The sequence below is a fragment of the Hypanus sabinus genome, chromosome 1 (assembly GCF_030144855.1).
Source record: "Hypanus sabinus isolate sHypSab1 chromosome 1, sHypSab1.hap1, whole genome shotgun sequence".
Lineage (NCBI taxonomy): Eukaryota > Metazoa > Chordata > Chondrichthyes > Myliobatiformes > Dasyatidae > Hypanus > Hypanus sabinus.
The window spans coordinates 110230536-110257935 of record NC_082706.1 but is presented as its reverse complement, the minus strand read 5'-3'; the positions used below and the strand labels follow the sequence as shown (position 1 = coordinate 110257935).

The 27400-nt window shown below is 39.7% G+C and overlaps 1 protein-coding gene across 3 annotated transcripts in view; it reads left to right on the top strand.

The window, feature by feature from the left end:
* Positions 1-27400, top strand: part of LOC132396647 (ALS2 C-terminal-like protein) — an 86511-nt gene that overhangs the window by 47927 nt on the left and 11184 nt on the right. For all 3 annotated transcript variants that reach the window (XM_059974385.1, XM_059974377.1, XM_059974392.1), the window contains 10 exons: positions 2814-2884; positions 4152-4218; positions 7090-7292; positions 8541-8606; positions 12044-12139; positions 13415-13576; positions 16918-17029; positions 20377-20454; positions 24531-24661; positions 26451-26678. In XM_059974385.1, the coding sequence (XP_059830368.1) occupies positions 2814-2884; positions 4152-4218; positions 7090-7292; positions 8541-8606; positions 12044-12139; positions 13415-13576; positions 16918-17029; positions 20377-20454; positions 24531-24661; positions 26451-26678 (1214 nt within the window). The remainder of the gene's footprint in view (positions 1-2813; positions 2885-4151; positions 4219-7089; positions 7293-8540; positions 8607-12043; positions 12140-13414; positions 13577-16917; positions 17030-20376; positions 20455-24530; positions 24662-26450; positions 26679-27400) is intronic.

Genomic DNA, 27400 nt, shown 5'->3' with positions numbered 1-27400 from the left:
TTGGTGGTAAATACCAATAATTGGGTTCCTTTCTTCTGTTTAAAAATGGAGATCCCAAGTGATCAGAATTGGAAGAGCAGATATATCTTGTAATGTTGTTATTCTGGAGGAGATTAATGAAAGGAAGGGAAGGTGTGATGGAAGGATTTGAAATGCAAGAGCATTTCATTGTTGAAATAACTGGCTAAGTCAAGAACTGAAGGGTGATAAGGAATGGAAAAGTGCAAGCTAAAACATCAGAAGCAGATTTTTTGATAACCTTCAGTAGTGATGACTCTTTAGTAGGATTCTTCATGGTGAACTGCAGGCTCTTCTATTTACCAAGGGAGTTCACTGCTATTGTGATAGTGGCTGTCCACATCTACCTCCATCCAACCCAGGGGAAATGCTGAATGAGCACTGTGGTGCCTTTAGTGACATTTCTTCATTGTTGCTAACAACCTCAACTATGATGACTTAAAAACAGTTCTGCCTAATGATGACTTTCTGCCAGAGGTGAGAATACATTAGACCAGGTTTGTACGAACATCCGTGCTGTGTACAAAGCTGCTCCTTGTCCTCACCTTGGGTTCTCTGACCACTTATCTGTTATGTTAATTCCTGCACTGATTAAATGAGTTAAAACAATTCAAAGGGAGATAAAGACCTGGACAGAAAGAGCGTCCTCATCAGTATGGGACAGTTTTGAAACCACGGACTGGAGCAAGTGCAGGGAGGTGGTTGCCTGACCATCATGTCAACATCAATGAATATGTGAAGTCTGTGATGAGCTATGAGAAGTGTGTTGAGGATGTCACTGTTATTAAACATATCTGTGTGAGGGGTGAGGGCAAATCAGAAGCCATGGCTGACAGCAGAGGCCTGGACGTGGCTGAGAGATCGGGGAGTAAGACAGCTCTCAAGTCATCAATGTGCTGCCATTTCTGTGACCCCAGAGCCACGAGGTGCACATGGCAGGGCATTCAGTCCATCACGGACTACGAGCCCACCCTGCACATAGACGATAGTGATGCTTCCCTTTCTGATAGGGTGATTGTATTTTGTGCTCAGCTTGATATATGGAGTGATGTGCCAGTGAGAAAGACCCCGCCCCCTCCCCTCACGGAGCATGCACTCTATCTGCTGGCAGTTGATATGAGGAAGACACTAGCCAGGGTCAGCACATGTAAAGTTGTGTGGCCTCATAATGTACCTGGTCACGTGCAGCTCAGTTAACTGAAGTTAGAACCATGGAACATTACAGCACAGAAAAAGGCCTTTTAGCCCTTCTTGGTTGTGCTGAACCATTTTTCTGCCTAGTCCCACTGACCTGCACCTGGATCGTATCCCTCCATACATCTCTCATCCATGTACCTGTCCAAGTTTTTCCTATATGTTAAAAATGAACCCGCATTCACCACTTCATCTAGCAGCTCATTCCACACTCCCAACACTCTCTGTGTGAAGAAGATCCCCCTAATGTTCCCTTTAAACTTTTTTCCCTTCACCATTAACCCATGTCCTCTGGTTTTTTTCTCCCCTAGCCTCAGTGGAAAAAGCCTGCTTGCATTCACTCTATCTATACCACCATAATTTCATATACCTCTATCAAATCTCCCCTCATTTTTCTACGCTCCAGGGAATAAAGTCCTAACCTATTCAATTTTTCCCTGTAAGTCAGTTTCTCAAGTCCCGGCAACATCCTTGTAAACCTTCTGTGCATGCTTTGTCTGTAAGTTCTTACAGACATCTTCAACATCTCTGTGGAACAGTCCACTGTAGCCTCAGGTTTCAAAGTGATGACGAGGCGGCTTAGGGAAAGAAAGTAGAGCAGCTGGTAGAATGGTGCAAGCAGAACATGAATCTCAACATGGATATAATGATGGGGGGCTTTAGGTGCAGGCTGACCACTCCTCACTGCACATACACGGCTCCTCCATGGAGAGAATCCAAGTTCCTGGGAGTGCACTTTACAGACACTCTCACTTAGTCCTCAACACCACCTCTTTGGTTAAGAAAACTTCCTGAGGAGACTGAGGTTGCTCCATCCGCCCCCCCCCCCCATTTGAACCAATTCTGACAAGAGCACCATTAAGAGTGCCCTGACAAGCTGCATCACCTTCTGCTATGGGAATTGCAAGGCACCTGACCACAAGTCACTACAAAGGATTGTGAAGACTACTGAGATGATCACCGGGGTCAGAGTTATTTATTAGGCGCGCTGCATGTGTGGCACCCTTAGTGACGTCAATGATCCTTTCTATTCATCCAACAATGTCTTTGGCGACCCCCAACCCCCACCGTCAGGCAGGGGGTATTGTAGCATTAGGGCAACAGCTGCTAGGATGGAAAACAACTTCGTCCCCCGGGTTGTAGGACTACTGAACTCCCTGCCACCACCCAGGTCTCATCACGCATGAAAGCACCAGTAGTTATTCAGTTTACTTTTTAACTTGTGTAGGAAGTGTAGCTTTTAGTTGTTGATTTACTCGTGGTTATATTACTTTGTGTGTATGTTTGTTAGTTATATGTACTGAGTTGTGTATTTTGGTCCGGAGGAGTATTGTTCCATTTGGTGATATACATGTGCACAGTTGAATGATAATAATAACTTGAACTTGATGACCATACACTTTTGGGTGTTTGGAACATGGGAGGACAGCTGGGCACGAATTCTCTCAAGGAGCGGACAGGAGTTTCAGTAACAGATGAACTGAAGCAAGGTTGTTCCAGGAGAACTACACATGGGTACTGACGTTGATGTGCTCTGATAGTTTCTTAGCTACCTGTGGCTTATATATTTGTTTTCCAATGACCCTCTTCTCTTTTGCTAGGGCTCAGAAGCCAGCAGCTACAAGCTCAACACAGTCTGGATGGAAAGACTGGCTGACACTAGCTCTGAAAGGTGAGCAGGCAGGGATAAGCAGATGGTAAATGGAATCAGCTCAAAACATGCACAGGGAAGGAGTGTGAGGTCACCGGGGCAACTTACAGGCGGTATCCACACTGGTGTGCTGCAGCATTATTGACATTTATGTACAGTATTCCTTCCCATATATTTTTGGGCCTTACATATGCAGGCTTTATGGTTAATTGTGTGGTCATGACAGACTCCAATTACGTGCACTGTCCTTGAGCCTGGTGATACGTACTTCCAGAGTTTTGCATCTTCTGCCCAGTGGGAGAGAGAAGAACAGGGAATGTGCAGGATAGGTGATTATGCTGGCTGCCATATCAAGGCAGTGAGAAGACTGGTTCCTGTCAGTCCACAACTCTGCAATTTCTTGCAGTCACATTCAGAGCAGTTGTCATACCGAGCTGTTATGCACCCAGACAGAATGCACCGATAAACATTGGTAAGAGTTGAGGGGGACAGGCTGAATTTCTTTAGTCTCCTGAGGAAGGCATTGGTGAGTTTCCTTGCCTGTGACATCAACAGGCTCACACCAGGGCTACTATTGGTGAAGTTCACACCTAGGAGCTTGAAGTTTTCAACACTCTGAACCTTACTACTGTTGGTCTGGTCAGGAGCATGTGCACCATCTCCCTTTCTGAAGTCAATATCCAGTTTAATTCGCCGACGTCAAGGGAAAGGTTGTTGACATGACAGTGCGTCACTAATCTCTCTATCTCTTTCCTGCACTCCTATTAATTGCTGAGATGAGGCCCCCGGCAGTGGTATCAGCTGCAAACTTGTAGATGGAGTTTGAGCAGAATCTGGCCATGAGTGTATAGGGAGTAGGTTAGGGTGCTAAGGATGCGACTTCATGGAGCACGAGCATTTAGAATAATTGTGGTGTAGGTGCTGCTGCCTATCTTTACTGACTGTGCTTTGTCAGCCAGAAGGTCAACAATCCAGTTGTAGAGTTGCAGGCTCCAGAATCTAATGATAATTTTGCTTGGAGTAACAGTACTTTCTTCAGTTATCCCTTGAACAGAGATTATGTTGCACCTCTCCACCTCACACCCTACACACCCCACTGTCTTCCCTGAACATATTCGAGAAGAGATACTGTTGTGTGTAGAAAGAGGGCAAACACAGTGCAAGGTCACTTGAAAAACAGAAAACTGCAGAGGAATTGTATGCTGATCACAATGGCCATCTGGTGACAGCTACTTTGGTGATTGAGAGTAAGCATCCCTAGACATAAATGTATTTCTGTTTTGTCCAGGAATCTTTTGAAGATCATTGTTCCAGAGGAAGAATTTGTACTCAACATGCAGGATTCCAAGAGTATGGTAAGCATAGATTTATATCCTGAATCGTACCAGCAAGTTATGAGAACTGTTGGATCCGGTGATTTTGTGATCAAAAGATTCTTCAGGAATCAAGAAAGAGGCACAAAACTTTGATTACAGCTGTTTACTAAGTGTTCCAAGAACAAAGAAAGACAAAGCAACAAGAAATTGTGGTCATCCTATACTAAAAACTAAATCAGACCGAAGAGATATCAGCTCATTTGAGTGTTAGGAAATAGGCAGGTTCAGTGGTGTGACATAGATTGCAGAAAAAACATAGAAAAATACAGAATCAGCTACACCTTACTGGAAATTCACTGAACGTTCACACACTTACAGGTGATCATACGAAGATTACTAGCAGGCACAGGAAAGTTAAGCTACAAGGAAAATGAAAGAAAAATAGCAATTCCACACTCTAATCCAACATGGCTTTTCACTTCAGGTGATGAATCCGAACCAGGCCTAAAGGTTTAGGAATTTGACTGTGTGATAAACGCCAACACATTTATTTAGATGTTCTTCAGGGGTATTTTATGTCAAATCTCTCTGCTAGTTTAGTGGGTGCTCAAAAAACACCTGGCTAGTGCACCTTTCCCGAACAGGAACAATGACTATTTACTTATCTCCTGTTGCTTGTGGAGGTCTGTGCTTTAATAGGACCCCTATAAACAGTGACCACAGATCCTTCAGCTGTGAAAAACATTGAGATACTTTGTAGATGAACAACAAAGTCAGTTTTTCCCTTTGCTTGATGTTCCTAATGACACTCAAAATTGTTGGGTTTTTTTTTGGAACATTTGAATCTAGCAGAATTAACTTTAAGATATGCAAGAATGTATATGGAGGCAGGAAGAAGTTAGGTTAGTATAAAAGCACATCTGGTATTCAGGAAGAAAGATTAGCTTCAGCTTTTTTTGTCACACATACATTGAAATATTGAAGCACACAGCGAAATGCGTCTAATTACCGAGGATTATGCTGGGGAGCTCCTGAGTGTTGTTGTATTTCCAGCACCAACATCTCATGCCTACAACTCATTCACTCTATCCATTTGATTTTGGAATGTGGGAGGAAACTGGAGCACCTGGAGGAAACACACGTAGTAATGGGCAGGACTTAGAAACTCCTTCCACACAGCAGGGAGAATTGAACCCCGATTGGTGGTTGCTGGTGCTGTAAACTGATACGCTAACCTCTATGCTACTGTTAGTTTGGTCTATGTGTGTTTCTAGAATAAGCAGTGCAGATAATTTTCAAGTGTTCCTCATTCTGTGCAATTAGGGATGGACAATAATCACTGGCTTTGCAAACTTCATCTGTGAACAAATTTCAAACCATGGAACTCTTTCTAGAGTATAATCAGAAAGGAGGCATCCAAACAGTAGAACTAATTTGATTTCAATCTGCCTGTCCAACATGGTATTGCCGGTATTAAAAATAGACCTGCTCAACTGAATGTAACCATGGGGTGATGCATAAAAAGAATTTGAAGGGAAAATACTTCCAAGAGGACCACAACCTCTTTGCGTGTATCAATGACCTGGAAAGCTATGCTGGCTGGAGTCAGGGCCTTGTGCTTTGGCTCTTGGTAGGGTCACTCATGCCGGAAAGGTCAAGGGGTAAAGGCCAGACAATGCCTGGTCAAGACCAACAATCCTGACTGGTCAGATAAAAGTTATGGAAACAGCAGTAAAGAATCCTTCTACATTTGCATGCAATGGTATTCCTGAGTTTACAACTAGACAGTACCTCACAGGGCCTCTGAAGGGCAGAAGAATTATGGGAGATAAAAAAACAACTTGGCACTGTCCCGTTAAGGTAGAAATGAAGACTCTGAACCAAACCTGGGGCACAATAGAGAAGAAGACCAAGTACATACTGAGATGGAGAACCTTAATTGCTGTCCTAAACACCAGTGGCGTAATGAGCAATAAAAAAAAAGAAGTGAAAATAAAAATTTATTTTAGTTCACCCTGAGGAATCAGAATGTGACCTATGGTACTCGCTGCCACTTGTGAACTTTTTTTAGCCAACGATATACTGTCAACCCGATGAACCAGCAAAAAGCTCATTAGAAAGAGCCCAAGGAAAGATCAGATATTTCTAGATTGATCAGGATCAGCCCTCAACTGCTCAACTTAGTAAAGTGATCTGTTTTCATCTTGAATCCTATGCAGCCTCTGAATTGAAAGTGCTGCTCAATATCCACTGTAGATATCCTTCAGACCGCTCAAATATCCCTCAGTTCATTTATGTATGTTGATTATGCCTTTATTTAATTGAAACTGGTGCAAAAATGATAGCAGAGGCATTCTGTCCCGGCACATGTCTAATATAGGCCTGGGTCATCTTTGGAAGCACCCTTGCTCCTCTGCTATTAAGATTCCAGAGCGAAACCCCATTTTAGGAACAGAGTTGATAAAATCCTACAACACACACAAAATGCTGGTGGAACGCAGCAGGCCAGGCAGCATCTATACGGAGAAGCACTGTTGACGTTTCGGGCCGCGATCCTTCGTCAGGACCTAACTATCCTAACTAATCCTAACTAAGATGAAATCCTAGTTAGTTTCTTGATAAAGGGTTGAAAACAAGCTGCATTGTAAGCTGCTCTGTCCAAGATCAGACCTGAAAAAGGGATTTTGGCTTCCCACTGAGGTAATATCAAAGATTCAACAGCTCTGTCCAAATAGTAAGGCAATTAAAGTATTAGTGCAACAAAATAGGGAAAAAATCAGCAGCTTTTGTACTTGTATTTAAAAAAGTTATTGATTTTACAGTAGTAACATGTTGCGTTTGAAAAATTGTGAAAGAAGCAATATGAACACAAATATTTATGCTGTCTTGTTTTGCTCTTTTGATGCACAGATGGTGTGGGTCTGGAAGCTGAACCAAGCTATTCGACAGTTCTTGAATGGCAAACTAGATTTCCCCTTGTGGGGTGAGAACAGAACTGAGAACTCCTGCAACGTGTCTGCTTGTCGTTTTGCTGCCTACACTTTTGTCAACAATCCTCGATTTAAGGATGGCACCTATGAGGGAGATTGGTACAATGGAAAACCCCAGGGCAGGTATAGGCCGTTTGGAGTTTAATATTTTTTATATAAAGTCTACCAGATTGGGAAAAAATACTCAGAAGTGGGATGTTTGCCATGAAAATATATGCTCTGAGTAAAATTAAATTAAGCTACCTATTGAACCTTTACTGATCTGTGTTATGTAGAATGTAACCTCCTTTGCACATGGTTATTTAAACTGTGTTTGTATTGAGCAAAAATATGCAGGTATCCATTAAATACAATTCACTATAAGGAGTAGAGAGAGAGAAGAGTATTTATTAGACAATACAACACCGAAAGATTGATAAGCTGCAGGGTGTTACTGAGAGTCTGGCTAAAAGGTGAGAGGAGGAAGTTTAAGGGGAATGTCCAGGGCAGGTTTTTTACACAGAGATTTGTAGGTGGCTGGCATATGCTGAAGCAAGCAGATACTTGTGCTGTTCAACAGCTTTTAGCTAGGCACATGAATATGCAGATAATGGAAGGATGTGGATCATGTGCATGGCAGAAGGGATAGGATTAGTTTAACTTGTCAGCATTGTGGGCTCAAAGACCAATTGTGCTATCCTGTTCTATGGATCAAAGTCTAGTTTGATTTTACCCTTATATGCACAAGTACGTGTATTAATTAGTGCAATGAAAAACTTACTACAGTAGTATCACAGGCATACAGCATCACTATAAGCAACATTCACAAAAGAACATAAGTCATACAGGATTTTTCGGAGAAAGCAGAATTGTAATACAAAAGGAGTCCACCTCAGTGTCATTGTGTTGCTAAACTGTAATGATTAGGGGTGTGCCTGTTGGTTCAATAATCAAATGGTTGAAGTTCTTGAACCTGGTGGTGTGGGACCTGAGGCTTCTGTACCTCTTGCCCATTGAGAGCTGCAAAAAGATGGTGTGGCTCGGATAATGGCAATCTTTGATGTTAGGTCTGAGGCAGTGCCTCCTGTAGATACCACCAATGGTGGTAACAGAAGGTGATAGTTCTTTCTAAGATTGTACTCAGATAGCGAAAGTAAACAATGGTTTCTATGCTGAAGTAAAGGCTTCATTCTGTTTTTGGACCCTTCATAGAGGGGTTATCAATCCCAGAGGTGCAGGTTGTGGATTCTCAATTTTCTGATCTATGGAAACTTGAATAAGGCAGATGTGGATTAAGCACCTTCATTCCATCTTTGTTATAACCTTGCATTTTCCAGAACAAGTTCAGCATTTCAGTGCAATGGTCATTAACTGATATTTTCATTGCTTCAGTGGAATTATGAAATGGCCATGCGGGCGAAACTATGCTGGACAGTACGAAGGTGGTCTGGAACAAGGGTAAGTAATACCTAAGCCAGCTGTCACCACTGACTTATTATCAGATGGCTTTGCCCTTGACTTGCTTTTATGGTAAGAAGAATCATTGGTATTGTCAGCTTGATTATTCTCCTTTCTTCTGTATGTCTTCAGTCTTTCAACCTCACCTAAAATGATCCAAACCTTTGCTGTTTCTGGATTCTGCTCACTGAGCATTTTCCTTTGACTAGAATCAAGGTTCAAAAAACTAATCATGTAGCATCCAAATGTATTTCATACTAGGAATATTCAGCCATTTGTCTTAATTGTGCAATAAAGTCCATTGCATGCTTCACGTGGAAACTTGATTTTTTTTTTTAGTTTTGGGATTAAGATGAGTCACTCATACTGTTCGACTAGCTAGATTAGTCCCTTAATTGTCTTATCCTTGGGCTTGGGTGGGCCCAGCAGGACTTTTAGTAACTAGCATGACTTAGCACGCACAGATGTGAACAGAATGATGTTCTTTCCTTCTGCTATATAAATTGTGATTAAAAACTATTCCATCTTTCTGTATACTTACTTCTTCAATCTATTAAGAGTCTAAATAACCACTAGTGATTGTCTTCATCTGACCCAACACAAATAGTGAAAACCCAAATCACAAAGTCGGTGAAATTAACTTGATCTCCTCGGCTCCAGAAAAATAACTTCAAAACCTTAATAAGTAATCAGAATCATAATCGGGTTTGACTTCACTGGCATATGGTGTGAAATTTGTTGTTTTGCTGCAGCAGTACATTGCATTCATAATAATAAAAAACTATAAATTACAATAAGAAATGTATATAAATGATAATTAAATTAAATATGTAGTGCAAAAAGAGAACAAGAAAAAGCAAGGTAGTGTACAATGGTTCATTGCCTATTCAGAAATCTGTTGGTGGAGGGGAAGAAGCGGTTCCTGAAACCAGGCTTCTGGGCGTTAACATCTCTGAAGATCTATCCTGGACCCAACAATTTGATGCAATTACAAAGAAGACAAAGCGGCGGCTTTATTTCATTCAGAGCTTAAGGAGACCTGGTATATCATCAAAGACAAATTAATTTCTACAGACGTTTCATGGAAAGCATTCTAACTGTTTGTATCTCCATCTGGTATGGAGTGTCTATTGCGCAAGATCAGAAAAAGCTGCAGTAAGTTGTAAAAAGCCTAAAGACACACACTCACATCAGCACTTATTCCTGTCTAATCTTGTTCTTCTTAGTTGCCACTTAAAAACAACATTTGTGATTCAACAGTTTAACAGGTGGAGCTTGATATGTATGGAAACACTTGCATGCATTCCTCTCTGCAAGGAACTGGAAACACCTGGCTTATAAGTGATTTCATTTCTGACAGTGTCTTTAGGTTATTACAATCCTGGTAATGCTATTGTTTTTCTACTCCCATGTTTTCTCCTTGAAAATATCCCTTAATGAGAGCCATTTTGAGCAACTCTAAGCATCTGTCCAAATAACTCTTTTATTTGTCAATTCTCCTGGCTAGAACATCGGATATTTTACAATTTTTATGTTGTTGTATAAATCTAAGTTCTGCCGTAATGGTCAGAAACTTTGCCCAAACATTTATTTTCAATCGTGACTTGAGAGCTTGTTGAACTAATCAAAATCAGAATTAGTTTTAATAACACTGGCATATCTCCATACTTACAGAGCTCCACCTGTTAAACTGTTAAATCACAATTGTTATTCAGCAGCAGTACATTGCCATACATAATAATAAAAATGGCAAATACAGTAAGTAATTACAGGTGTGTATATATATATATAATGTATATAAATATATATAATACATAAAAACTAATGCAAAAAGAGAAAGAAACAAGTAATGAGGTAGGGTTCATGGGTTCATGGGTTCAATGTCTTTTCAGAAATCTGATTTCAGTGGGAAAAAACTATTCCTGAGTCACTGAGTGTGTGCCTTCAGGCTCCTGTACCTCCTCCCTGATGGTAGCAATGAGAAGAGGCCATGTCCTGGGTGATGAGGGTCCTCAATGATGGATGCTGCCTTTCTGAGTCATCACTTTTTAGGTCTACGGTGCTGGGGAGGCAAGATTTCATGATGGAGATGACCAAGTTTACAACTTTCTACAGCTTATTTCGATACTTTGCCGTGCCCCTCCCCCCCCCCCCCCCCCCCCCCCCATACCAGATGGTGATGCAGCCAGTTAGAATGCTCTCCTCGGTAAGGCTGTAGAAATTTGCAAGTGTCTTTGCTGACATACCAAATCTCCTCAAACTCCTAATGAAATATAGCCACTGCCATGCCTTCTTTGTAACTGCATCGATATGTTTGAGCCTAGGATAGATCCTCAGAGATATTGACGCCCAGGAACTTGAAATTGCTCACTAATGAAATGAAATATTCAACTTACTCCTGAGTGAGGCAAACATTCAGCTCTGATAAATGAAAAGGAGATTTGCTTTATTTAGCTAAGGTTGCAATTAGTGGAAAAAAACGACAGTGGCACAAAAATATGATCAGTGTGGTACATAGGAGGTGCTATATACACTATTTCTGGGGTTCATGCCGATGTGGACATTTTCCTTTGAAGTCCAGATGAAGGGTCTCAACCTGAAATGTAGATTGCTTCCCTCCATGCTTCCTGCCTTGCTGAGTTCCTCCTCCATTTTGTGCATTTCTCCTTTTAAAGCTTTGTAAAAACCTATCTAATTGATCAAGCTTTTAATCACCCATCCAAAACTCGCTCTGTGGCTTACTGACAAGGTCCTTTGATTACCTAGAATACCTTGAATATTATTGTTGCATTAAAGGTACAAACTGCTATTTTCTGTATAAATGGCAGTGCCAAAATTTGGATGAGTTGCTTCAGAACTGAATGATGAAAAACCTTTTTGAAACAACTCTAATAATTTGAAGGAGGAGGTGGGAAGAAGTGGGAATCTGCAGAATAAATGTAAGTGGTCCGTATTTAGGTCACCATTTTGTGTGGTCCTTCCTAACCAGCTGGTCGGCAAGATGGGTTGGCTGATTCTCTTTAAAGTATTGGTATGGCTGCAGAGTCAGAAAGGGGAAGAGAACATCATTTAACTCTGACACAAGGAGATCTGCAGATGCTAGAAATTCAAGGAGCACACACAAAATGCTGATGAAATGCAGCAAGCCAGGTAGCATCTATAGGAAGAAGCACAGTTGACGTTTTGGGCCGAGACCCTTCGTCAGTTCTGACAAAGGGTCTCGGCCCGAAACGACGACTGTGCTTCTTCCTATAGATGCTGCCTGGCCTGCTGCATTCCACCAGCAGTTTGTGTGATCATTGAATTCTGGCTTAGTTAGCTTTGCAGAACTTTGAGTGAGAACAAAACTAGCCCTTGTATGACCACGTGAATGCTACTATTACACTGATGCAATGTTTCAATGATATGATTGAAATTCTATTGGTGCTTTGTTCCAGGTTTGGTGTATATGTCACTCCTGGAGGGCCAGAGAGCTTTGACTGTTACAAGTGTCACTGGAAAATGGGAAAGATGCATGGTTATGGCATCTGTGAGTAAGTACGACTAGTTCTCAATTCGTCAAAATGGTCCGCTCTCAGGCTATAGTATAAGATCAGCTTGGATGACTTAAACCCCAGCAACTTTTATGATCTGTGTTAAATTAACTCACTTATTTGAAATTGAGTACTAAGTTTATGCCCAAATGCTAAATGTATTCCCTCAACTAAACTAGATTATCTGTTCCATAGTTGCCTTTCCATTCCCACCTCCCCTCCTCCTCCTTAAACAGTGATCTTGGAATTACATTTTTTGAATCCATTGACATTAAACAGGAAGATTGACAAATTGTGCCTGAGCTATTTTCTATGCTGGCTATCCTGGGTTCTGCTCAATTTGTGCAGATCTAGTATATTCTGCACAGTCATATCTGAATGCTCTTCTACTTCTATTCTACTTCCATTTTAGTTTTGTGAAGAAATATCTTCTGTAATGCTTTAATTAGCTTAGTTCTAATTTTAATGTTCGAGGAAATACGTTTCTTAATTTGTGTTCACAACTGACAGTCCAGTGTTTGGAAAGTGAAGCTAGAAAATTATGTTGTCTGTCCATTTGAAAACATCCTTTTATATTCACATTTATGGCTGACACTTAGAGAAGCCAGTCCTCGTATCCAAAGTTTCATCTTAGTGAATCACCTTTGGACTATTTCCAAGAACATTCCATGCTCTCTTTCGGGGAGAAATTGTAGTACAATTGCCACCTGCGCCTTCATTATGGAATTCAATTTGTTAGCACAGAACATTGCATAGACAGGTTCAGGCCTATTTGTGCATTTGAATTTCTCATATTTGTTTAGGGTGGTGAGAAAATGTGCCAAATAAACCAATGAGACATTTAGCTCCAGCGTCTAAGGCAACAATGGGTTCTAAGTTTTCCCTAACCCCACCTTCTGTTGACTCTACTTCTCTCAACAGACAGTTTCCAGTTTGCAGATGCTTGTAGACTCTGATGCCTTACGTAAGCAAGTATTGTTCAATATCAATCCAGTTTGTTTGCCAGTGGTCTGTGATGTGATCAGAGGGGTAATTTACCACAGATCTATGTCTGGTGTTTACTGATTTCTCATGATTTCAACAGGACTCACTACATAAGGAATAAGAACAATAACTTTTGTTGAGATTCCAGACCACCCCCCCCCCCCCCACCACATTTTGCTATTTTGCTGTTTGATTGAAGACTGTGCATTGAACTTGGAACAACATGGCCACATTTTAATATAATATGCACCTCAATGTGAAAACAATACTCAACGGTCACTCTCTTCTTAGGTATGGAAATGGCATGGTCTATAAAGGTTACTTCCAAGACAACCAAAGACATGGATTTGGAATTCTACACAACCCTTGTTTGAAAAAGCAAGCCTTTAAGTATATGGGGCACTGGGAGAATAATAAAAAAACAGGATACGGAGTGCTTGATGACCCTGAAAGGTAGGAGGCCATCAAATATATTATAATATTGAATCAACAGTCAAAGAGGAGAAAAGACTGATCCCTCTTCCCCTCAAAACTAATGTTTACACTTGTCTGTGGAGATGGCCTCAAAGTCAACTTGGGTCAATTTTGAGAATAATTTTTACCATTTTTTTCTGGAGGTGCATGTTTTCTAGAAGTTTTCTGGCACCTAGAAAGAGACATCTAATTGTCATTTACATTTGCTGAGATAGCTCTTCAACTTCATGCACCAGAGTTAACCCAGTTGGGATAGTGATAGATGGACTCTAGGTAGAATTGGGGCCTATTGCGTACTGTTATTCAATCCATACATCTTAGAAATGTGTGTGAGGTTGATTTTGGTGGGGGACACTGCTCTCCTTTATGATTCACATGATGCTAGTCACATGACTATCAAGGATCCACACGAATAACTGTTACAATAAACCAAATGGTGGAAATGATGTCAGTAGAACATATTCCAGGAGTGAGTTGATGGATTGAGTGGTAGAATTGACAGTTAGATATCTCTTTACAAAATTAGCACACCATGTTCACATTCATAGCAGCAACAGACACTCCCATTGTATTGACTGTTTCACTGACAGTTTGATTTGGAACAATAATCTTCAAGATTGTCCATTTGCCCCAGCTGGTGAATTCAAGGCTAGTCTCTGTCCTTAATCACCAATAATGGTTGAAAACATTTTAAAATGACTATTAACAACTTCCAGCTAATTTAGTGTCTTCTATGTTTAGTTTTTCATGAACATTAGTATGCACTCCTCTAACTGGTATTTGAGTTATATTTCAAGGCAGAAGATTGGCTATTTAGACTCATGGTATTTAATTAGGTCTTGACTTCTCTGTATCTCAATCGCATTGACTTGCATTTCTGTATAATTTACTACAACCTCAAACTGGCCATAATCTGTTGATCAGTGTGGTAACTATATAATTAACAGTATCAATAAACTTTTCATGAGCATGCTCCAGATATTCTCCACTTTTGACGGGTTACGACAAAATCTACATCTTACTCACTTTTTATTCCTGTGTCTTTGATGACAGCAAAAAGAATTTTCTATATGGAGTAACTAGTCGCTGCTAATTACAAGATTGCCTTCAACTTTATATGTTTTGATGTCTTGTAAGTAATAATGCTGGATGAAACAACATCATTTCTGGAAGTGCCTATAACCAATAACTTGAAGTGTGTTGCTGTTTACACGCGGATGATTTACAGTTTTTTCTAGTATTTCTGCAGAAAGACAATAACATTCATTGACATCTTCCATAAAACTGCCTTCAGAATAAAATATCATCATGGTTTAATTGTTTTCCACTGTATTCTGAGTTAGTTATTTGTGGATCCTACCCCAAGTCTAATTGATTTGTCCACATTTAGAACTTGAGTGCTATGCTGAAGGAACATTTTAAAATTGGTTAATTGATAAACTGGTATATTCTCGACACGTGCTAAGGCAAAGTGAAAAGGGTTTTTTTGCATAATATTAATACAGATAATTTCATTATAACAGTATATTGAGGTAAAACAAGGGAAGCAATAGCAGAATGAAGTGTTACTGAAAAAATGCAGACAGGCAATAAGATTCAATGCTATAATGTGATAGATTGAGGTCACGAGTCCAGCTTATTGTGCTAGGGGACATTTCAATGATCTTATAACAACAGGATAGAAGCTATCCATGAGCCTCATATGTGTATCTTCTGCTCAAAGAGGGGGGAGAGGTGAGAATGTCCAGGGTACGTGGGGTATTTGATTATGCTGATTGTTTTAGTAAGGCAGCTAGAAGTGGCCCTCTTCAATGCCAGTGTGTCTTTTTTTCGACAAGTGGCCCAAAGCTACTCAGAATATTCCAAGTGTTGTCTGACTAATGCCTTATAAAGCCTCAGCATCACATCCTTTCTTTTATATTCTAGTCCTCTGAAATGAATGTTAACATTGCATTTGCCTCCTCACCTCTGACTCAACCTGCAAGTTAATTTTTAGGGAATCCTGCACAAGAACTCCCAAGACCCTTTGAAACTCTGATTTTTGAATTATCTCCCCATTTAGGAAATAGTCTACACCTTTAGAACAGAGTGATCTAGGAATAATGATGCATAGTTCCCTGAAGGTGGAATCTCATGTGGATAGGGTGGTGAAGAAAGCTTTTAGTATGCTGGCCTTTATAAATTAGAGCATTGAGTATAGGAGTTGGGATGTAATGTTAAAATTGTACAAGGCATTGGTAAGGCCGAATTTGGAGTATTATGTACAGTTCTGGTCACCGAATTATAGGAAAGATGTCAACAAAATAGAGTACAGAGAAGATTTACCAGAATGTTACCTGGGTTTCAGCACCCAAGTTACAGAGAAAGGTTAAACAAATTAGGTCTTCATTCTTTGGAGTGTAGAAGGTTGAGGGGGGACTTGATAGAGATATATGAGGGGAATAGATAGAGTTGACGTGGATAGGCTTTTTTCATTGAGAGTAGGGAAGATTCAAACAAGAGGACATGAGTTGAGAGTTAGGGGACAAAAGTTTAGGGGTAACACGAGGGAGAATTTCTTTACTCAGATAGTGGTTGCTGTGTGGAACGAGCTTCCAGTAGAAGTGGTAGAGGCAGGTTCGGTATTGTCATTTAAAGTAAAATTGGATAGGTATATGGACAGGAAAGGAATGGAGGGTTATGGGCTGAGTGTAGGTAGGTGGAACTAGGTGAGAGTAAGTGTTCGGCATGAACTAGAAGGGCTGAGATGGACTGTTTCCGTGCTGTAATTGCTATATGGTTATATGGTTTATTCTTTCTATCAAGGTGCATGAGCATGTACTTCCCTACACTGTATTCCATCCGCCACTTCTTTGCCCATTCTCCTAATCTAAATCCATATGCAGACTACCTGCTTCTTCAATGCTACCTCCCCCTCCACCTGTCTTCGTATTGTTCGCAAACTTGGTCACAAAGCCATCAGGACTTCCAATCTTGATCGGTGGAGAACTACCTAGGATTCCAATTACCAAAGGTTTTGCTTCACATCTAACTTTAGCTAAGCAAGTTTTTAAAAAAGTTAAATGTGAAGTGAGGTCTAACCTTGCCTACTATACTTTATACTAATAAAAGCACTTTTTGGGGCATGGAAGGAGAATTTTACACTTCGGACATACACCTGAACCTATGCTGTTGTTCAGAAGGAGCAGAAATTTGGGACAGAAGGGAAGATGTTTGAAATACTATTTTCTCAAGTAATGTATTTGCTTATCGTTATTTAAGAAATTATTCAACTTTTCAATCATCAGCCAAAAATAAACTGAGTCTCTGATTATGTGCAGAGGAGAGAGGTACATTGGCTCATGGCTGGAGGACTGTAAACATGGACGTGGCATTGTTATCACACAGTCAGGAGTTAGCTATGAGGGCAAATTCCAAAACAACAAGATCATCGTGAGTAACAAATAGTCTATCCACAGACCCAATATAGATTGGAACATCAGCCTTCTCTTCTCCTGCCTTCATTATATTAAACAGAGACCTACTCTGTTGCCTCTGTTGATGTAATTTATCTATTTGTGCCTTTTTTTTGAGAGGAATGGACAGTGTTCCCCGTAGCTTTGGCTAAAATTTATTCCTAAGGCAATGTAAATAAAAATATAATTTTACCACAAGTAGTATTTTGTTTGCAAATTGATTATTGAGTTTGTTAAAAAAATGAGGGCATTAATAACTTTATTGTAAGATAAGACCATAAGATATAGGAGCAAAATTAGGCCAGTTGGCCCATCGAGTCTGCTCTGCCATTTCATCATGGCTGATTCATTATTCCTCTCAGCCCTTATCCTCTGTCTTCTTCCCGTATCCCTTGATGTCCTGACCAATCAAGAACTATCAACCTCTGCATTATACATAAAGACCTGGCCTCCACAGCTGCCTGTGGCAAAGAACTCCACAGATTCACCACTCTCCTCATCTCCATCCTAAAAGAACATCCCTCTATTCTGAGGCTGCATACCCTGGTGTTAGACTTTCCCAGAATAGGAAACATCCTCTCCACATCCACTCTATCAAGGTCTTTCATCATTTGATGTGTTTCAATGAGGTCACCCCTCATCCTTCTGAATTCCAGTGAATACAGGCACAGAACCATCAAATGCTCTTCATATGACAAGCCATTCAATCCTGGAATCATTTTTGTGAACCTCCTTTGAACCCTCTCCAGTTTCAGCTCATCCTTTCTAAGATAAAGGACCCAGAACTGCTCATAATACTCCAATTGAAGCCTCACCAGTGATTTATAAGGTCTCAACATTACATCCTAGCTTTTATATTATGGTCTTCTTGAAATGAAATCTAACATTTCATTTGCCTTCCTCATCACAGGCTCAAGCTGCAAATTAATCTTTAGGGAACCTGCCCAAGTCCCTTTGCGCCTCAGTTTTTTTTCATATTTTCTCTCTATTTAGAAAATAGTCAGCCCTCTCATTTCTTGTACCGAAGTACATGACATCCCGGCACTATTCCATCTGCCATCTCTTTGACCATTCTCCTAATCTGTCTAAGTCCTTCTGTAGCCTGTCTACTCCCTCAAAACTACCTGCCCCTCCTCATATTTTTATTTCATCTGCAAACTTTGCAACAAAGCCATCAATTCCACCATCCAAATCATTGACATATAATATAAAAAGAATCAGTCCCAACACAGACCACTGTGGAATACCACTATTCACCGGCAATCAACCAGAAAAGGCTCTATTTATTCCCACTATTTGCCTCCTGCCAATCAGCCACTGCCTTATCCAGCAAACACGAGGAAATCTGCAAATGCTGGAAATTCAAACAACACACACAAAAGCTGGTGAAACACAGCAGGCCAGGCTTCGTCCTGATGAAGGGTCTTGGCCCAAAACATCAACAGTGCTTCTGCTGTATTCCACCAGCATTTTGTGTGTGTTGTTTGCACTGCCTTATCCATGCTAGAATCTTTCCCAGAATACCATGGGCTCATAGCTTGGTGCAGACTAACTGGCCTATAGTTCCCTTTCTTTTATCTCTCTCCCCCTTCTTAAAGAGTGGAGAGACATTTACAATTTTCCAGTCTTTTGGTAGCATTCTAGAATCTAGTGATTATTGAAAGCTTAGTTGTGAAGAGATTCAGTCATCTCTTCTTTTAGAACCCCATAGCCATTGAACCAGGGCCTAAATACTGAAAGTGCTGTGAGGCCACTTTCAATGAGTTATACACTTGTGCCCCTAAGTTCCTCTGTTCCATTAAACTCTCCAATGCTCTATCATTCATAGTACAAGTCCTATGCTGGTTTAACTTTTCAAAATGCATTGCCCTACTCTTATCTGAACTGGAATCCATTTGCTCTTCCTTGGCTCACTTCCAATACAGATTAAGAGCCCTTTGTTACCTATGATATCCCTCTTCACTATCAACAAGAGTCCAAATTTGTGTAATCTCCAAACTTACTGATCAAGTCTTTTGCATTCACATCCAAGTCATTTATCTAAGTAGTGAATAACAACGAACCCAACATCAATCTGCAGCACACCACTAGTCTTCTGCCTCCATTCTGAGAAACAATCAACCTCTGAACTAAATTTGAATTCACTTAATTAGCTCTCCCTATGTTCCATAGGAACAAACCTTCCAGACTAGCCTAGCAGACAAAAACTTGTCATTGGCCTTGCTAAATTCCAAATAGACAATATTCTCTGCCCTGCACTCAATTACTTTTTTGATTACCTATTCAAAAAGCTCTTTGAAAATGATCAAAAATGATCTTCCAAACACAAAGCCATGCAGACTCCATCTAATCAGATTCAATCCAAACGCTGGTGGATCCTATCATTGAGAATCTCCCATTACTGATGTCAGACTGACCAGCCTGTAGTTCCCCGGCTTGTCTTTGCTACCCTTTTCAAACAATGGAGCAGCATTAGCCAGCTTCCAGTCTCTAGAGATCTCATCAATGGATTATAATGAAGCAAATATCTCTGAGAAGTCCTCCACAATTTTTCCTCTAGACTCCTCTAAAATCTGAGGATGCACTTGATTAGGCCTTGGGGATTGTTCACTTTAACCTTAGATATTTTAAATGGTTTGCACAGCATCATGGTCTGAAGAGATTGTACTGTACTGTAAAGTTCTATTCTTTATTCTTAATGCACTATAATGCTGAAAGTTCCTCCTCCCTGGTAATATGAATGCCCTTCAAAACATCTTCACTTGTTTTCCTTAAATCTTCAACAGCCATGCTATGTTCCTCAGTAAACAATGATGAGACATATTAATTAAAAATCCCACCCATCTATTGTGACTCTAGACATAGACAGACTTGCTAATTTCTAAGCAGACTTATTCTCTCCCTACCCATCCTTTCACTCCTAATATAACTATAAAACCTCCTGGAACTTGTACCCAAGTGAAGCATCTTTACACTACATCTCTCTGATGGCCTCACAACTCCCTCTGTTCAAAAGATGCAGTCTCAATTTCTCCAGTTTATCCATGGAATTTATTTTTGCTTAATTCATACAGCTTTTACATCTTTGCTAAGGCTGGCTTTCAGACTGGATGAAGTACTGTTGTCACGGTGAAGTCCATGTTTTATAATAGTTCTTCATGACTTTCTGTTCAACCTTATGCTTTTTTCCCTTGATCTTCCACTCTATTCAAATAATATAAAGACCTTCACAAGGAATACTAATTCATTTTCTTAAATTTTGTCAAAATAACTGTTCTTTTTAAAACTTCCCAGCATCTAATCACATGTTCTCTATTTCATCAGGGTCCTGGAACAATTTTGTCAGAGGATGATGCTGCCTATGAAGGAGAGTTTACAGAAGACCTTGATCTAACTGGAAAGGTATAAATTTTAACCTGCATTATTATAAACAGGATGTTTACTTGTGTGTTCAGTAAAGATATCCCAGTTGGCAAATTATTACAAATTTCAAATGACTGATGGAAATTGGGTTCAATAAATTACTACTACTGGTGTTCACCCATGTGCAAGAAACAACCATTGGGAACTTGGGTGCAGAAGTCACTGAGCTCTACACAATTTAATTAATTAACTAAAATGTATGTCAGCAAAGTTGTACACATGCGGCAGCCATCACTTCCGCCAAGCAAAGCAGTGCAGAGAATATTAATTAGTAAAATACACCAGATGGAACAGAAATTCAGGAGGTTTCATTATAGAAGAAAAGATGTCTGGATATTACATATAGGTTGAGAGCTAATTGAAGGGTTTAGAATATTTAAGCATACAATATGGTAGCAATAGATTGCATTATTAAGTTAGTAAAATGTTGTGAAACACTTGTAATGTATCAGAAACAAAAATTATTCAGATCTGAGCACAGTGGGTCTTTGGAAAATTAAAGGTATGAGAAGATAAATGAAATATTCCAGGAGTCAACACAGGGTAGCAAACATCGTTCATGTACACAAAGGTCTTGGTATGATTTAAGTTTGCAAAAATGCATCTTTTAAATTCTCATTTTTGCCCTCCTGTCCTGGCCTAAAATATCATCTGTTCACTTCTCTCTATACTTGCTGCCTGACCTCCTGAGTTTCCCCATCACTCTGTGTTGCTAACAGGCTGGAATTTATTTTGGTCAAGGCGATGTGGCAGCATGAGCAGTAAGCAAAGGTTAGCATGTTTGTTGAAGTAAAACTGTAGCTATTTACAGTGACTACCTGCAACTCTTTCTAGAACTCATCTCATCTCATAGCTTGTCACACTAGACAGTCAGCCATTCTTGTCTGGCGCGTGGTGTCCGGATTGGTCTCCTGTCAGATTAACCTGGTCATGGTACAAACGTTCCTGACTCGACCCTTGTTTTTCACAAGGCCGAGTGGCTTGCTTGATGCTTAACCCAGCACGGATTTCTAGAACTAAATATTTGTATTTTTATGAAGTACCCAAGAGAAAAAGGATCTATAACATTGTAGCCTTCCAGCTTTGAATGACAAGGGCCGTATTCGTGATTATCTGACCTCAAACTTCAGTTAAAATGATTGGGAGTAGTAGGAAGATTAAGAGAAGGAATTGTATTTTATGTCATAACTATACTTAGCTAAATACAGGAACACATGGCCTCAGATTGAAATTTCTTTTTCTACATTATCAAGTCCAAATCGAGCAGAATAAATCACTATTCTATTTGCAGAGTGTTTTATGCTTTGTAACTCCAAAACATAAAACTAATTGAAAGAGAAACAAGGGGGCCTGAGTGATGTGGGTAAATTTTGTTTTTGCTTTTACCAAGGTGCACACTTATGATGTGGTGATGGAATGATGTATGCTATTTCTGTATTTTTAGATATAGTCTGTAATGAATTATTTAAACAACAAAGAATGCGTAATCAAACAATATATTTACAATATTACTGAAGTATTAAATACACAACACTCCTCCATGCTTAACTATAGACTCCTGATCAATATAAAATACATCTTAACAGTAAAGTATATAATGCAACCAGTACAGTCTATAGACATCCAACAGCATTGCAAATGGCCCATTCAGGCCTGTAGATTTAATTACTGTGGAAGATTTCTTGCTCTTGTGGGCCAATGTATTTCCTGACTGGGGAGGTCACTCTGCTTGGCAGGTGAGACTTGCGACAGTGAAACAACCTCAGGTTCTACAGTCTCCTCTGTGGTGATTATAGGACTCTGGGAGTGCAAGAAGTGGTTCTGACAGCTCTGGACACCTTTCTTCTCTAAGAATTGACTCTGCTTTCCTCAACTGACCAATGTGTCACCTCCTGATGACATCAGACACAAACTCCATTGTGTAGGAGAGTGGACCTGTGCTGTCTTTAATCTTTCCACGTGGCCACTTTTGATCACCTCTGTAGTCCCTCACCTGGACTGCTTGTCCAAGAGTGAGCATTGAACCTCCTTGTTTGAAAAGCCCTCAGCTGTTTATGCCGCATACTCCTTCTGAGACTGGGTTACAGGACACTGAAATGTGCGGGCCAGGGACAACCCAAGAACAGCACAGCTGGTGTGTTGTTGGCTGTGGAGTGTGCCGCAGTGTGATACCCAAGGAGGAAATTGGCGAGCTCCTGAATCCGTATCAGTGCAGTGTGTTTTGCTGACGTTGCTCACAGTGCATTCTTTAGACTCTGGACAAACCTTTCCTCCAAACCATTTGCACTAATTGCATCTCTGGTTTCTGTTTCCATTGATACAGTGATTTCAACTACTCTTTTAAGTATGAGTTGTGCTTCTGTTAGGAGCCATTTTTGAATGGCTTCTTGTAACACACAAACCAAACAATCTCTCAGGACATCATTAAGCCCATCACCGAACTGAGGATGCCCAGGCAATCTCTTCAATTCAGTCATGTGTGCTGAAATGTCTTCCCTTTCCTTTTGACTCTGCTTATGAAACCTAAAGCATTCTGCAATCAACCATGGTTTCCGTTCTGAATGTTCCTGCACTACTTTCACAATATCAGCAAAGCTCATTTTGGTTAGTTTGATTGGAGAACATCCAAATAGACTTTTTGCTCTTCTAATTGGCTCAGCAAAATTGGCACTTTTTTCTCATTGACTATTTAATTTGCTTCAAGATACTGCTCAGTTCACTCAGTATATAACATCCAGTTTCCTCTTGTGAAATCGAATGTGCTTAGTGTATCTTTCTGATGGAACTTGTCATTTCTGTTTTTTCGAATTTTTTTATTTTTATCTCCTGGTACTCCCAGTTTATGATCCCATGAATTCATCCATCTTCTGCCTTTTCTTAAAAACTATACTGTCTTCTTTTCCAATGAATCCACATGTTGAACTTCTTTTTAACTGGAACCTTTCACTGTGTTTTTTTAAAAATTGAACGTCTTGCTGCAATAGGCAGGTAGTTGTCTCGGGTTTGGACACCTTCCAAGTACTTTTACATATGACCTGTAATGAATCATTTAAACAAACAAAAAATGCTTAATCAATCAATGAATTTACAATATTACTCAAATATTACTGAAATACTAAGTTCACAACAGAGTGTTTCCATTTTTGCCTCTAAAATTGAGGCGATATCAACAAAAGTAGGGTGAGAGAAAGGAAGTGATTGATCTGTGTCGATGTAGGGATAAGGAAGCACGTGGGAGTTAGACCAGATAAATGTAGCCAAAGGTGGATGAGGGGAAGAAAGACAACGCACACAAAATGCTGGAGGAACTCAGCAGACCAGGTAGCATCTGTGGAAAAGAGTACAGTTGAAGTTTGGGGCTGAGATCCTTCATCAGGCTGGAGAAAAAAAGCCTGTGTGTTGCTTGGATTTCCAGCATCCGCAGAATTTTTTTCTTGTTTGTGAAAGAAAAAGAGCAAATGATTGTTTGTTTCGTTGAGAAGGGGTTAGTGTGGTTGTGGAAGCAGAAATAGAAAGATGAGCACTGATTTTTGCTGAAGTGAATGGAGATTAATTGATTCTGATTTTGAAGATTGTTGTTTGAGTCAGAGAAGATAAAATGGATACAAATAAAGAACAAAAACTCTATTTAAAAACTGACATGAGTTTTTGCTAAATTGGAGACCACTCAAAGGTATGTTAAATGGACTTAAATGGCCTTTTCTCACCGAAAACATAAATTGCTATCATCAAGAGGTCTAATAGATCATTGGATTAGATCACTGACTTTTGACAGAAGGACAATAATTGAATAGGCCTTTTGTCTCCCGACCTTTAAGGGAAAGATGACCACTGCATAAATGTTTCATGGTTTGAATAACACATAAACCTCCATGATGTAATGAATTAACGCACTAGTTTTAGAGAAAAAAAATCATGATCATCTCATGGTGACTGTTTCCTCTGGGATTCCCCATTAGTCTGGTACTGAAGTAAGAGCAGGAGACTCAATGACACACCTTGTAGCATTTCCCAGTTTATTTGTAAATGCACTAACTTATGATTTTATGCTCCAGGGAAAGCTTACTTTTAGCAATGGATACTTCATTGAGGGATTGTTCAGTAGCAAGTGGGGAAGTGGCTTGAAGACCAATGGAATATTCTCCAAACCTCCCAATGAGTTAGAATCTTTGATCACCAGCAAACTGTAAGTATGAATCATCCATATTCGAAGACTGTAAGACACAGAGTTAACAATGAAATTCCCATTACATTGCAAGGTTCAACATTAACAGCATTACATCTAAAATGGAAATGTACAGTAAATGCATGAGGAAATGTCAAATTCAGCAGACTGAAACTTAAATTAAGCTATCCGCTGATAAAATAGGAAATTAGCTCATGGATTCTTAAAAGAAAAGTTAAATAGAAATTGGCTATTTCCAACAAGGAAGAAAAGAAGGTCATTAAAAACTAGAGCTTCCAAGATGACTGCAGATATAGATTTAATAAGAAGCAGGAAAAGGATGTTTTTGTGATTTTTTCGGGATCCAAGGATAGTACATATTGGAGTAGACTGTATATATGAGAGTAGATTGAGATTCCTGCAGCAAGCATTGTTTTCAGTGTACCTATACCACACCATACATGTGCAAAGGCAACGAACTTGGCTTAATCTCTGCAGAACCAAACTATCTCATCTGCTTTGGGAACACCACAATGAGTGCCACGCAATAAATCTGTGGCAGCTTTTGATAGGCAATATCTTTTGTTTTTATTCAACTTCTCTATTTGTTGAGGCTTTAATGCATTTTTTCAATAAATTAGCTTGACTGTAAGCTAAATATGTATGTGACTTTGTGCCCTTTAATGTCGGTGTACAAACCTTTCAACAGAGCTGAATATTGCGCTGGAAGCATATGTGGATATGATGACTGGTCCCACTGATGATATTCTGGCAAACTGCTTTTAAATCTTAGAGCCAGTATTTCCATGATAGTGTTGGTCTGTGTAATTGGCTATTTGAATTATAACTTCACTTTAGCAATCATGGCAAATCATGCAGCTCCTCTGACATAGTGTTTCAGAGCCTCACCTGAATACAGTATGTCTTGCATTTTCAGCATGTCTTTTACTAGTGGGTCTTTACTGAGCTTACTAATGTCTAAAATCAAGCATGCAAAAGATGTTCCAAAGTTCATATCTCCTTATTGATCCTTAACTTTCACTTTGGATTTAAAATTACTACGCTTTTCCATTATTGCTGCAGGCAGGATATGTACCTTTCAAGCTATCCTCCAGATCACTCATTAATTTAATGTTATATCAGCCTCTTTGTGTTTTCAATGATCAGTGTTTATCATACACAGAATACCTACTTGGTTTGTAATATTTTAGTTTGCAAAACTCTGTCTGGCCTTAATCTCTGAGGTTATATTGTATGCATTTTCTTTTTACAGTTAAAGGATTTTTCTGGCCTAAAGTGATACATATCTGATGGATAATCTTAGGTCAATAGTGGCTCTTTGTGCTAACTTCATCTTTCTCCCTTAATTAGAAATTTACTGTCATTAATGAAAGCCAGCACAGATTTATTAGTGTTTAAAAATAATTGTTTAAAATAATGTTTTTTAAAATAATTATGAGAAATGCCCTGACAATAGTTGATATATACAGCACGTGCTTTCACTGAATGCTCAATAAGGTGTCAGAAATTAACTGGAAACAAAGAAAATCGGTAGATGCTGAAAATCCGAGCAACACACACAAAATGTGGAACTCAGCAGGCCAGGCAGTATCTATGGAAAAAAGTACAGTTGACGTTTTGGATTTTAACTGGACTTGTTTTCAGCTTTGAAGTCCATGTATTTAAATGTCCAAAGATTAATATACTGTAAATGAACCAGAAAATTGATAAACTTTTCTGGTTTACAGACAGAAAGGCGATTAAGAGATGCAACTTAGCCAATATGTGAGGAAATTCATTCTCATTCTAGGCAACTGGGGAGCCACCTCATCCCAGCTAACGATCGATGGCAGGGGATCTATGATCAGTTTTGGGAATTCCTCAAATCCGGCTCTGATGAGAGTTCAATGGAGTCATTCCTTGGTTTTTATTCAGAGAATGGCAAGGAAAACCGTAAAAATCTAAAGAACAGGGTGATGGTTACAGAAGTGGATACAACTTACTTTAAATGTCCTGAAAAATTTCTGCCTTGTGACAGGTAAGACTGTGTTTATCCTTTCCTGTTGGTATATTGCTCACACAAAAGTCATAGAGTCATAAGCACAGATCAGGGCCATTGGCCACAGAGTCCATTAACAAATTTACACCAAACCTATTTTATTCTTCCTACTTCTATCAATTTACCTATGATTCTATCATGCACTTGTACACTTACATTAGGCAATTAATTGACAAACCTGCATGTTTTTTTTCGGGATGTGGAAGGAATCTGGGCGAATGTACAGGGAGAATGTACAGACTTGACTCAGATAGCACTGGAAGACAAGAATCCAGATCACAGAAACTGAAGCAGTAACTCCACATTTTGCTCCTCTTCCTCGCTTCCTTTCATGGAAATGATTTTGTATGGCTCCACACCTAACAACTCACCCACCCTCCAACCACATTAATAAGCAGTGAGCAATATAAGTTTCAGCAGCTTATTTTATGATGAAAGACATCAGTCAGGCTTGATTCTTTCCTTGTTTGGAAAATAATGTGACTGTGAGCTTCACTGATAAAGCTGGTGTTTACTGTCCATCCTCCATTTTGCAGAGCATTCCACTAGGTCATTTCAAAGTATAGGAGCCAACCACATTTGAGGGACCAGAGTCATGTATAGGCTTGAATGAGAGAAAAAAAAAATGTGGGCTTCTTTTCCTGAAGAACATTAGTTTAAATGAGAGTATTTGAGCATCCTTGTCCCCTTTGCTGTTGGAA